At 45.3% G+C, this 13,960-nt stretch overlaps 1 protein-coding gene across 1 annotated transcript in view; it reads left to right on the plus strand.

Moving 5' to 3' along the window:
* UPF1 (UPF1 RNA helicase and ATPase) overlaps window positions 1-13,960 on the plus strand; it is a 493,404-nt gene that overhangs the window by 411,919 nt on the left and 67,525 nt on the right. Inside the window, exons 22-23 of the mRNA XM_069215891.1 lie at window positions 3,014-3,175; window positions 13,446-13,666. Of these exons, the coding sequence (XP_069071992.1) occupies window positions 3,014-3,175; window positions 13,446-13,666 (383 nt within the window). The remainder of the gene's footprint in view (window positions 1-3,013; window positions 3,176-13,445; window positions 13,667-13,960) is intronic.

Here is a 13,960-nt window from a genome sequence, read left to right on the forward strand (position 1 = left end):
AGTCAAATATTTTACTTGCATCTCCAGTTAATTTATTTGGCATGGTTGAAATACATAATTTTTTGACATTTAGCGGTTTCTGTTTCTGTATCGTGTGCACACAATATTTTAAGCGGGTTGTTTTAGTAATATATTTGCTTGTGTCACTGAATTAATTCTTATTTTAGTAAATGAGTTTGATAACTGCCCAGGAAATGAGCTACTTCGGTGTGCAAGGAGTAAATGTGTATTTGTAAATAGAAGATTTGGACACCTGCTTATGAAATTGAAGGGTATTCAGTGTATCTGCAGTTTAACTGGCAGTTTAACTCCATCCACTCAGGCTCCCCCACAGACCCACCACATTTTCAACAAGGCCAGCCAAATCATTGCTCCCTAGCTCCACGCCGTAATCAATAGCTCCTTCGACACCGCAACCTTCCCAGACGTCCGGAAGCACGCCAAAGTCAACGCGCTCATCAAAAAATCCAAAGCAGACCCGGAAGACCCCACGAACTACTGTCCCATCTCTCTTCTCCCCTGCCCCGCAAAGGTCGCTGAGAAGATAGTGAACGGCCAACTGTCTCACTTCTTAGAAGAAAACAGCACACTCGATGCCTCCCAGTCCGGATTCCGAAAGAGCCACAGCACTGAGACCGCCCTCATAACCTGCACAGATGACATCAGGACAAGAGTGGACAAGGGCAAGACCGTCGCCCTCATCCTCCTAGACCTCTCCGCAGCCTTCTACACTGGATGCCACCAAACCCCCTCCGCGCACGCCTTTTTGACGCAGGAATCTGACACAAGGCCCTGGACTGGCTCACCACCTTCCTCGCCAAAAGAACCCTCCCTCGCTTCCGGTCGCAAGCCACCAGGATCATCTGCAAGGTCCCCCAAGGATCCTCTCATCCCCACCCTCTTCAACATATACATGGCCCCCCTCGCCAACATCCTCCGCCCCCACGGAATCACCATCCTCTCTTACGCAGACGACACCCAGCTCATCATCTCCCTCACCAGGAACCCAGCCACCGCCAAGACAAACCTGCACGCCGGACTCCTTGACATCGCCAAATGGATGACAGCATGCCACCTCAAATTTAACTCAAACAAAACAGAAATCATAATCTTCAGCGCCAACAAGAAAGCATGGGATGACTCCTGGTGGCCCAACACCCACCACCCACGCACGCTACCTTGGCATCGTCCTAGACCCATCTCTCTCCATGTCCCAGCAAATCAACACCATATCGTCCTCCTGCTTCAACACCCTTCGCATGCTACGCTCGACTTTCAAATGGATTCCTTTAGAAACGAGAAAAACGGTCACCCATGCCCTCATCAGCAGCAGACTGGATTACGCCAACGCTCTCTACGCTGGGACCACAGCCAAGCTTCAGAAAAAACTCCAGCGAATAAAGAACGCAGCTGCACGTCTCATCCTCAACCTCCCCCGCCACAAACACATCTCCGCTCACCTCCGATTCCTACACTGGCTGCCCATCAGCAAAAGGATCATCTTCAAAGCCCTCATCCATGCTCACAAATCCCTCCACGACACTGGACTGGCCTACCTCAACGAACGAGTAAACTTCCACATACCAACTCGACATCTCCGCTCCGCTGACCTCGCCACAGTCCCCCGCATCCAACGCACCACCTCCGGCGGCAGATCCTTCTCCCACCTCGCCACCAAGAACTGGAACTCCCTACGCAAGACCCAGGACCTCCTAAAGGGTGAGTAGTGCGCTTAAGAATTTTTTTGATTGAACTGGCTGCAGACCTTACTTTCCACTAATGTCCTAAATTTAAAGTTACGTACACAGGCTGCTGTCCAAATAGTTGTTTTCCTTCTGCTGGGGCACTGATCAGGTTCGGTCTACTTCCCTTAGTACTATTGTTGCTCATTCATCCTCTCTAAAGCAGTCACAGTTGTTGCAGTAGATTAAACTAGTCCTAGATCCACCAACCAACCATCTTTCAAAAACTTCTGACCTTTAACCTAGGTCGGAGACTGTATGAAATGTAACCATGTTGCAATCTTCATTGAGAAATTACTGTGCTTCCTACAGAAATTTACAACCAACACGTCAAATAAGTGCATTTGCAATAACAGTCATTTGGTAATTACATTTTCTCCAGTGCACTGAGGTCTACCCTCAAAGATCATGCATTTGCTTGAATTTTTGTTCAGTAAGCTCGTTATTGCATGTTACCTTTTGTATACTAGGTGCCCTGGGAAAATTGCACTCTTTTCTCTAAAATGCACCTTAAATATGCACATTCGAAAGTAATTCAGGCAGTATTTTGGGGGGCAGAAGAAATGATTAACCAGTTTTTCGATTCAAGCCTTATTTATGGTTTCTCTTCTTTTAAGGATCATTGGCAAAGCCAATAGCTCTGAATTTAATGAGTTAACGCATGGCAATAGGAATGCACAAGTGCACATTTTGTATGCCTTTGTTTGCATTAACTTATTACAGCCAAACCGATTTGCTTTGCCAGAACTTGAACTTTCAGTGCAGCAGCTCATTACCCAAAATGTGCCCCATCATACGCTCCCTGTTAAAGAATGGTCAATCTTGAACATAGCTTGTGCAGCATACATAGCTAACTCATCAACCAGATATTGGCATACATTATAAACCAAAATGCTCTCACTTGAAAGACTTGACGTTAGGCCATACTGTTTAAATCCTGTAATACAGAACCATATATGAATTCTAATTCTCCTAGCCCAGTTCAGTAATGGTGTGATGGTGATTTAACCATGTATTATTCTGACAGGAACTGGACTAACATTCATAAATTAAAATTAACGCGTAAATGACTTTACTCAGTTTCTCCACCTGCTCTATAACCTTTACACTGCTACCAATCCACTGGTCAGTAGAATAAGTTATTTACCAGCCACATTCTGGCGTCTAGGGATGCCAGTCTTTGTGAGAGAATATTCATATTGCACTTGGTTGGTCATTTGACATTGACATTTACTTTGTGATCTAACCAGTTGTGTTTTTCCCCCTCACAGGAAGGCCATCAAATATGTACTTCCAAACTCATGATCAGATTGGCATGATCAGTTCTGGGCCAAGCCATGTGGCTGCTATGAACATTCCTATTCCGTTCAATCTTGTGATGCCACCAATGCCACCCCCGGGATACTTTGGCCAGGCGAATGGTCCAGCTGCAGGTACACAGGGTCATATATTTAGTACTCGCGCTTTTAAACCAAGAATGGGCACCAGTTTAATGGTTTGCTAAATCTCACACCAAACCTTGACTTGTTAATGCACTTCTCCTGCTTTTCTTTCCAGTTGAAGCTAGTTTTGTTTCACGTTTATTAGCTGCAACTGTGAGCAAGGCTTGCACATTGAAGATGGATCACTGTCAATATGTACGCATTACAAATAATCAACCAAACTTTTTACAATTGTAGTTAAGTTTCCTGTGGAGGTCATATTACTGTACTTAATTGATCAGGAAGAGTTGCAACCCACAGTTTGTTGGACAGGCAGTTGGTTCTTTTGAATAGGTTTTACAAGTCTCCGCATTGTCTTCTCAATGCCCACTGGTTTGTCTTTCAAGGGTCCAAAAGAGAGAATGAAGCAATGAGCGTGCTAGTTTTTCTGGTTTAATGAGGAGTTTAGGATACCCAAGTGTGAGTATGTAAGTGTCCCTTGGTGATCCCCTCTCAGTAGTCTTAAACCCCATATTGTCCGCCCATGTGATCCCAAAACACGTTGCCAAAAATATATATGTACATACTTGGGTATAGGATCAAAGATTTCAGTGGAAAAGTGCACTTTTAACAACGGAAAAACTTTATTTGCAGACAAATAATTGGTAAAATCTAACTAGTGTAATTTCTTTTCTTTTGAATAAGGAAGCCAGTTAATCCAGCTGGGTAATGTAACAAAAACTGACTAGAAACATATTTCACTAACTTAACAAGCATTTGCAAAGACAATAGGTCTTGGGAAATCGATTGACTTTGCCAATTTTTTTTTAAGTCATGTTGTACATAAATGAGAAGCTCTTGTTGTGCTAGAAACGTAAGGCGGTTGATTCTTGTGGGTATATTGGAGTAGGACAGTTTTAGTGTTTAGCAAAAGGAAGAGGTTTTTATTCAACTTCGCCACACTAAAAGTATGAAGAACCTTTCTCACTTTGGGTAGGGTCAATTCCCCTCACAAAGACAGTCTGAAATGCATCAGGACATGTGTGAACTAGTGGAATGTTTTGCAACATTTTGATTACTTAGGATTGGGATGATTCACCTTCATTATCGAGCCAGTTGATGATGGTGATGTGTAGCTGTACATACATATTGTAGCAAACTAGCCTTTTTTGGAGGTGTTCCCTCCACATTTGCTCTCATTTGAACTGGTAGATGCTGGTTTTCAACTGACTGTGCCATGAAGCCTGCTAACCAGGCTCCAGTGCCGGTTTTCTTTGCCCTAAAAACGAAATACCCATTTGCAACCCAATTGGCAAACACTTTAGAACCCCTGTTAGCCCCCAATAATTGGTACGCCCTAGTACCTGAGGCATGGGTACTAAAGAGGGTCCCTAAGGCCTGTAACATGTACCATGCCACCCTAAGGGACCCCCCACCATATAAATTATATGCAGACTGCCACTGCGGACTGCGTGTCATGGTGCAAACCATTAATAAAAACAAGACATGGCATACTCCTTTTGTGCCATGGCAAAATCACTTCATATAATATATGTAAGACACCCCTACAGCAGGCCTTGAAGGCCTAAGGCAGGGTTCATTATAATTTATGTGAGGACATATCTGCACGAGCAGATATGTCCTTGTGATGTATAGTTCTGTTTCTAGATATTGCAAGTGAACAGGGAAGTCCTCTTAAGGTATGTACTGAGCACTGGTCATTACAAGTTATGCAGCTACGTAATGGATTCACTGAAACCTATGGGTTTTGGTATCAAACACCTCGTTTCAATAAATACATACTAATGCCAGTATCTGATTTATGACATGTGCCCAGAGGACCCCTTAGAGGTGCCCCCTGAAACCCTACTAGTAGTTTAGTGTGCTGGCTGACTGGTAACAACCAGCCTGCCACCAGAGACAAGTTCCTGACCCCTTGGAGGCGAGAGCCTGTGCTCTTAGAGGTCAGAAACAATGCCTGCTCCGGGGAAAGGTGTTATCACTACCTCCGTCAGGATGGCTAGTAAATATGCATACCAAGACCAGGGACCTTCAAAGCCCCTGCTGCCTTTGTTATGCGATACAGGCTTCCTCCAGACCTGGAGAGGCCCACCCTGCTCTGAGGCTCATTTGGCACCAGGACAGTCTGTAAACTAGCTACGCAAGTAGGCATGTTGCACCACCAGCTAGTCACACTTCTAAGGTCGGGTGCCTGATGTACTCCACAAAGGAAGGGTTCTACTATCTTGTTTTTGGTGGAACTAGGAATTCAACTGTGGACTGATTGTGGACATTGGTGCCAAACCATGCCTACCTGCTCCTGTCCTGACAATCACAAAGGCCATACTAGTCCTGCAGCTGTGCATCCTCCAAAAACCTCTGAGGGCCACCAGTTCTTCACCAACTGGCCAGGGTCTCCTGTACAGTAGAGGAGCCACTTCTCCAGTATTAGGGTATCTTTCATAGATTCACATGCTTGAATCATTCCCCGTCGTCGAAGTGGGAGTCCCACGGTACATAGAAAGCAATAAATAGAGAAAAAAACCTCTTTTTTTTTTTTTTTTTTTTTTTTTTTTTTTTCATTGAAGTCAATAGGAAAAAACATCTTCAATTGTAGAACTATCAGCCTCTTTAGAAAGAGCCCAAACTTCAGCCAATCAGGCGCGACCACCCTCTTAGAACCCTCAGCACAGAGGCTCAGTCTGTCAGATTTTCTACCGCACGTCGTGTGTAAGGGAGTCTCCCTGAGCTCTGCTCAGTTTTCCATCTCTTCAAGAGAAATCTTTAGAGAATTTCAATTCAGTTTTTCTTCAAGACTTTTTTTCCATCATGTCTACAAGAAAGGGCCTTTTTAGACCATGTGGGACCTGTGGCAAATTGAGACTTCATTGTGAGGACCCTCACAAGGAATGTATCTCTTGCTTACATCCAGAGCATAAGGTCAAGGACTGTAAGATCTGCAGGACCTTTCCTAATAAGACTCTGAGGGACAGAGAAGCCAGGCTCCTACTTTGGCTCCAGAAAAAGAAGGCAAGAGAAGCTCTTTCCGAAGAAGACCGTGACACAGTGACCTCAAAGAAAAGAAAGAGGTCTGTGGAGAGCCTATCCCCTGCAAGCGCTAAGTCAGCCAAGAAGCTGCATGCTTTTAAGGACACCGGGGATCTACCTTCAACATCTAAGGTAGCAAGTGGCAGGGTTCACTCAGAACCATCAACACCTGCTTCTTCTTCAAAGAAGCTTAAAAAGCCTTCCAGTTCTCTGCCTCCGTCGACGTCCCAAAAAATCGACACCGTCGACGAGCGCTCCGTCGACGACAGCTCTACCGGTGACGACGACTACGATGACGGCTACGTTTACAGCCCCTCCGTCTCCGATGATAGTGACTTCATCTCCGCTGTCGTCTACGACGATAACATCGGTGAGCCTTAAGTATGGTCCGTCGTCGTCGCACACCTTAAAGATCATTAAGAAGCCGTCGACGGGTAAGAAGTTAAAATCTTTACCATCGACACATTCATCGTCGAAGAGGTTCAGGAGGTCGCCGTCGCTTTCGCCGACGAAGATCCCGTCGACGCACCGGATAGTGAAAACTCCGTCGTTGTCAACCCCGTCGACGGGTGACGCAGTGACATTGGCTTCGTCGATGACTACTTCGTCGACGATGATACCACCAACTACACCGACGGTCCCGTCGAAGCCCGCTCCGTCGAAGCCCGCTCCGTCGACGCCCGCTCCGTCGAAGCCCGCTCCGTCGACGCCCGCTCCGTCGAAGCCCGCTCCGTCGACGCCCGCTCCGTCGACGCGTCATTTTCCTGGAACATCACCTTACCTTCCACAAAGGATTTTGCCTGTACAAGTAAGGTCCTCTATATTACAACCATCGCATACATTGCCCAGCAAGGTTACACCCGTCCCTCCGCAGCATCTTTTTGCGGATGATGATGATGATGGCGATGGATACTCGGATGACGGATTTTTCCCGGTAGCGCGTAGTCCGTCCGAACTACGTATAAAATGCCAAGAAGAGGATGAAGAGGAGGATCTTCAGCAATTTTCCCACCAACAGGATCAGGGACATTTCGAGCAATCAGAAGAGACAGTACAAATGCCGGTATCATTAATTAACAGCCTTCAGCAAATGATGCAGGACTATTATGCAAGGTTTCCACCGCCTGGTTCTTCCACACCGGTGCAACCTCACCAGACACCAGTGTCCACTCCGGCTAGACCTTCCACATTTCCAGACCCTATCACAGTACCTCCTTCTGTTCAGAGCATTGGCTCACCGTCATCCGAAGAGGAACGGGAAGAAGGGGAGATACAAGATTCAGACTCTTTAATACCGGAATGGGATGAGTACCAGATTCAGACTCCATCTCCATCTACACCACCGCCGGTGGACTCTCCTCCGCAGGACATTGGAGGTTTCCATTCTGTCATGGAGAGAGCTGCCAAGAGATTCCAGCTACCGATTACGTCTAAACAATCAGATTGTTTTCTTTATGACTTTAAAGAGGACACAAGAAAATCAGTGAGGGCCATTCCCATTGTCGACTTCATCTGGGAAGAAGGCTTAAAGGTCATGCAGACTCCGTCCTCCATTCCTGCAGTCTTGCCCAGGCTAGAAAAGAAATATAAGGCACCTGACAACTCCCCAGCATGTCTAATCAGCCACCCTAAACCGGATTCGGTTATCTCCCAAGCAGCACAGAGAAGATCCAGGAATCCGTCAGCTTCTCTGACCGCACCTCCAGACAAGGAAGGATGGCGTCTGGACTCCATAGGTAAAAAAAATTTCAACCATGGCTGCCACCACTTTTAGAGCCGCCAACTCTCTAGCAATACTGGGGAGATACGATCGTCAGATGTGGTCTGACATGTCACAATTCATTGACATTATACCTGAATCCAGTAGAGCAGAAGCACGCAGAATTCTTCAAGAAGGAGAAAAGATTTCGGCCGAAATCATAGACTCTGCCATTGATGTCTCTTCCACAGGTTTTAGACAATTGGCCGGTGCTGCGGTTCTCAGACGCCAAGGGTGGCTAAAGGCTACCTCTTTTAGGCCAGAAGTTCAGTTGAAAGTTCTAGACATGCCATATGATGGAGAACTTTTATTTGGAAAACATGTCGACGATGCATTGCAGTCGATCAAGTCAGACACTGAAACAGCCAGATCACTTGCGGCGCTTCAGTACAAGAGGCAACTCTTTCGAGGAGCGAGAGGGAGAGGTACTTTTTCTCACAGAGGAGGCTTTCAACAATATAGACCGTACTCCTCTTACCAAGGCCAATATCGCTCAATTATGGCCAGCAACAACAGCATTCCTTTCGCCAGCAAACATCGGCTCGCTTCAGACAGCAAACAAGAGGAAAATCTGCTTTCAGACCCAAGGATACGACTAGAAAACAGTGACCCTCATCAAATGCCTGCACCCAGCCCCTGCACCAACACTCGTATAGGGGGCACAATTTCCGGGTTTCTGCATCAATGGTCCAAAATAACAACAGACAGATGGGTTTTGGATATTATCAAGCGGGGGCATACACTAGAATTCAACCAGTCTCCTCCTCAAGTACCGCCAGGAGGCCCCCCGCCAGCCCACCTCAACGAGCTTATGGAACAGATTGCTATCTTAATGAGCAAGGGAGCAATAGAGATCGTACCAAGAAATCAGAGGGGAATAGGTTTTTACTCCCGTTTTTTCCTTATCCGGAAGAAGAACGGAGATTGGAGACCTATTCTCGATCTTCGATCGCTCAACAAATACCTCAAGAAGCAATCTTTTCGCATGACCTCTCTTCAAGACGTTCTGAGCCTCCTCAATCGAGGGGATTTTATGACCTCGCTAGATCTTCAGGACGCATATTTTCACATTCCAGTTCACCCCAATCATCGGAAATTCTTGCGGTTCAGGGTCGCAGGCATTCACTACCAGTTCAGAGTACTTCCATTTGGCCTCAAGTCGGCTCCAAGAGTGTTCACCAAGGTTTTGGCGCCAGTGGCAGCCCACCTCAGACAATTAGGGGTACAGGTCTTCCCTTACCTGGACGACTGGCTAATAAAAGCACGTACAGCGTCGAAGGCTGCCAGAGATACGGAAACATGTCTCTCCCTTTTCGGAGCTTTGGGTTTGTCGGTCAACTACCCCAAGTCTCACACAGAACCCACTCAGAACATCACGTTTCTAGGAGCCATCTTGGACACTTTATAAGCAAAAGCCTTTCCTTCACAGGACAAAAGACAGAGACTTCGAAACTTAGCAGCTCGGCTCAGCAGAAGAAGGTCCGTTTCAGTACGGACTTACAAGTCTTTTCTAGGGATACTATCGTCATGTATTCCATTGATAAGGAACTGTCGCCTCCACATGAGGACTCTTCAACAACAACCAGTGGAAACAGACAGAAGGCTCTTTCGACGAGCTAGTACAAATCACCCCTGCAGCGAAACAGGCTTTCACGTGGTGGAAAGAAACTCCCCTAGTCTCAGACGGGCTGTCATTTCTGAAGGACAGGACCATGCACATAGTAACAACGGACGCATCCCTGGAGGGATGGGGTGCTCATTTACAGGATCTTTCCGTGAGGGGAAAATGGTCTATGCAAGAATCAACTCTCCACATAAACGTATTAGAGCTCAGAGCGGTGTTTTTGGCACTCAAGTCCTTCCTCATGAACATCAAAGACTCCTCAGTGTTGATAAGGACAGACAACACCACGGTCATGCACTATATCAACAAACAAGGAGGCACAAGATCTCGAGCATTATCCCTGGAGGCACAGGAGCTGTGGCATTGGGTAACTCAGCATGGAATCACCATCCGAGCAGAACATCTCCCAGGGATCACCAACATCTGGGCAGATGCCTTGAGCAGGAGTCGAACCAGCTGCCACGAGTGGGAAATCAATCAGTCGGTTCTCGACAATCTCTTTCACCTTTGGGGCAAGCCCACCATAGATCTATTCGCGACCAAGGACAACAAGAAATGCCGACACTTCGCAAGCTGGCATCCGCAGAGGGGTTCGAGAGGGAATGCGTTTTTGATCAGATGGTCAGGGATTTATGCATACGCTTTTCCCCCGCTTCCACTCATCCCGAGACTTCTGCTAAAGATGAAGAGGGAACGATGCAGGATTCTTCTAATCGCTCCGAGATGGCCACGCCAGTTCTGGTTCACAGAACTTCTATTGCTATCGGAACAACCTCACATTCGGCTGAAGGCAATTCCGGATCTGCTAACAATGAGCCAGGGTCAGGTTCGTCATCCCAACCCGACATCTCTTCGTTTATCAGCCTGGCTCCTGAATTCTATGAATTTGATGGTTTGAATATTCCTCCGGAGTGCAGAGAGATACTTGCCTGTGCCAGAGCCCAGTCTACAAATCGCACATACAAATTCAAGTGGAAGAGGTTTTGTTTGTGGTGCGCTGCTTCCAGCATCCATCCTCTGTCATCATCCCCTGAACAGATTTTGCCATATTTACTACATTTGGCCAAATCCGGTCTTTCGCATTCATTGATTAAAGTGCATTTGGCTGCCATATCTCGTTACATGCGGACCCCTCAGTCACCTTCACTATGGTCTGCCAGAATAATCAAACAATTTCTTAAAGGTTTGTTCAGAAAATATCCACCAATTCACCGTCCTGCACCACAATGGCATCTGAACATTGTGCTCTCCCAATTAATGAAACATCCGTTCGAGCCTATTCATAGAGTGGATTTGAAGTTTGTTTCTTTTAAAACGGCCCTTCTTTTTGCCTTGACATCGGCAAGAAGAGTCAGTGATATCCAGGCATTTACAATTTCTCCGCCTTTCCTTCAATTCAAGCCGGAGGTGGTCATTTTAAGAACAAATCCAAGGTTTATACTTAAAGTTCCATCATCTTTTCACTTAAACGAACCAGTAGTTCTGCGGAAAAAAATTCCAAATCCTCAAACGGCAGCTGAACGAGCTCTGCATTCGTTAGACATTAAGCGCTGTTTAAAGTTCTATATAGATAGAACAACTGCTTTCCGTAAATCTGAACAGTTGTTTATCAGCTTTGGAAAGGTCAATCGTGGTAGCGCAGTTACTAAACAAACTATAGCGCGTTGGATTTCTGCTGCCATTCAGTTGACCCACCAGTTGGCGAGAAAGCCATTATCATCTAAGGTCCGGGCGCACTCCACTAGAGCAGTTTCCACTTCCACGGCTCTGTTCGCTGGAATTCCTTTGGACCAAATCTGCAAGGCAGTGACATGGACACGTCCTCATACTTTCACCCAGCATTACTGCCTGGAAGCTACGGACAAGGTGGATGCTGCGGTAGGACAAGCGTTTTTGCGCAATTTGTTCACATAAGGTGAGCCTATAAGCCTTACCCTCCGTCCTCTGTGTCTCATTTCATATGTAATTTAGAGTATATCCTTCTTATATGCAGTTAGAGGTACTCATATTTTTCTTTGCTACATGGAATATATATATGTATATGTATAAATGTTTATATATAGATTTGTATATAATGGATGAATACTACATGTACTTAGGAATGGTTAGCTCTTAATTTGCAGATTTAATCGCTTATATACATTCAGTCAACATGCAATATATTTATGCATTCTGTTGGTACTACAAGAAAATAATAATTTATCCATTTACTGCTGACTATTCTGATTCAAGCATGTGAATCTATGAAAGATACCCTAATACTGGAGAAGAAAATAAGTTACTTACCTGTAACTGTAGTTCTCCAGTATTGGTATCTTTCATAGATTCACATGCGACCCACCCTCCTCCCCAGAGAGGCTCACCTTCTGGAATTTTTTCCTGTGTACACTAGTGCGGAGAAATCTGACAGACTGAGCCTCTGTGCTGAGGGTTCTAAGAGGGTGGTCGCGCCTGATTGGCTGAAGTTTGGGCTCTTTCTAAAGAGGCTGATAGTTCTACAATTGAAGATGTTTTTTCCTATTGACTTCAATGAAAAAAAAAAAGGTTTTTTTCTCTATTTATTGCTTTCTATGTACCGTGGGACTCCCACTTCGACGACGGGGAATGATTCAAGCATGTGAATCTATGAAAGATACCAATACTGGAGAACTACAGTTACAGGTAAGTAACTTATTTTCTTCCCTGCATCCTGCAGGCCCCGACCGCACAGCCCGGTTCAGTGAACTGTTGACCCCCGAATCCACAGATGCAGCAGCAAGCCAGGAGGTCATAGTGTGCCCAGAAGGTCAACCCCGTCAACTCACCCAGTCTTCGAGACACTATCACCCCAGAGGCTCCCTCTACCACTGCCTGGGGTACAGGAGCCTGTTGCAAGCACCAAGGCTTATTTGTGTTCAGTCCAAGCACGTCCGCCTCAAAAACTTACCTACATGTCGAGGGACTCCAACAGAGGCCAGCTCCACACCAGTAGTCCTCTTTCTGTTTCTTTCCCCTCCTTTACTGGTACCGCAAGAATTAGTAAGCCCCTGTTCACTTAGAAGGGATACCTGGACACTCTGCACAGTATACCTCATTTTTGTATACTTTATAGAGAGCCAGCTTCATACATCTAACATGTTTCTTGTTAAGGGGATTTGGTTGAAGAGACTAGAGAAAGGTATTAGTGTGGTGAGTTGAAAAGGTCAGCCTATAATGAATGTGAAAATTCCTTATGTTGTCCTCAGTGTTTGGAGTAGATAAGCTCCTTCGTTCCTCTAATATCCGTTGTTTGCTCATTCACTTTCCCAGGTTATTGATGGAAGGAACTTTAGAGCCTTGCTTCATTTGTAAAACAATAAGTTCCAACACCCAAATCTTTACTCAGAAACCATATTTTTTTTCCCCTCAGGAGCCCACGGCCAGCACTTTTAATGGTTGAATAGTCTTTATTCAACTTCATGCCTAATTTTTCCACCATCATACCTTCACTACCCTTTTGTCATACTTGCAGGTTGCTGCTTTCTCCCTTTGTCACTGGTTTCTGTCTCTCTTCCTCCTTGTGGTTTTACCTCACTTGCTCTTAGTCAAAATCTGATGAGGAAAGAAATGTGCTGAACCCCAAAAATGAGTGCCTGTGGAACCCCCATGCTACCGCAGTGTTCAGATTAAACACCGTTTGAGGGGAAAGGACTGCAGAGGAGGTACAGGCATGGTGTAATTAGTTTGAGGTAACTAAGATGCACGTAGATTTCCAGCAGTTTGGCAAAAATATAACCATTTGCACTCTTGAACTTTTTTTTTTTTTTTAAAGGCCCAATCATTCTGTGCGTTTTAAGATTGCATTAATACTGAGTTTCTCTTTCCTTAATTAGGTCGTGGTGTGCCCAAAGGAAAAACTGGTCGAGGTGGACGGCAAAAAAATCGTGGCATGGGTATTCAAGGAATGAACCAGTCAAACATGCCGAACAGCCAGGCTAGTCAAGATGTTGTGTCCCAGCCATTTTCACAGGGTCCATTGACTCAGGGCTATATTTCAATGAGTCAGCCATCTCAAATGAGCCAACCTGGTCTTTCTCAACCAGAATTGTCACAGGTAACCCCTTTGTCTTGTTTTTTTTTTTTTTTTTGTAGACATTCCACTTTGTTAGAAATAATTTTTTGTGGCTGTACTTAAATTTCGTGGCATCTGTTTTTCATCCTAAATGACTATGAAAAGTTGAAAATTATCCCTGTATTGAAAAAAAAGTTAGCAAAAATTACTTAATGCAATACATCTTTCTTGAAATGCCTTACGTATGTTCCTACAGCCAACGTTTTTCAAAGAAGCTCTCTTTATCAAGGCTCAAAATGGTTTACATTTTCGTATAGTGCATTGTAAGGAAATGCC

The sequence above is a fragment of the Pleurodeles waltl genome, chromosome 12 (genome assembly GCF_031143425.1).
Source record: "Pleurodeles waltl isolate 20211129_DDA chromosome 12, aPleWal1.hap1.20221129, whole genome shotgun sequence".
Lineage (NCBI taxonomy): Eukaryota > Metazoa > Chordata > Amphibia > Caudata > Salamandridae > Pleurodeles > Pleurodeles waltl.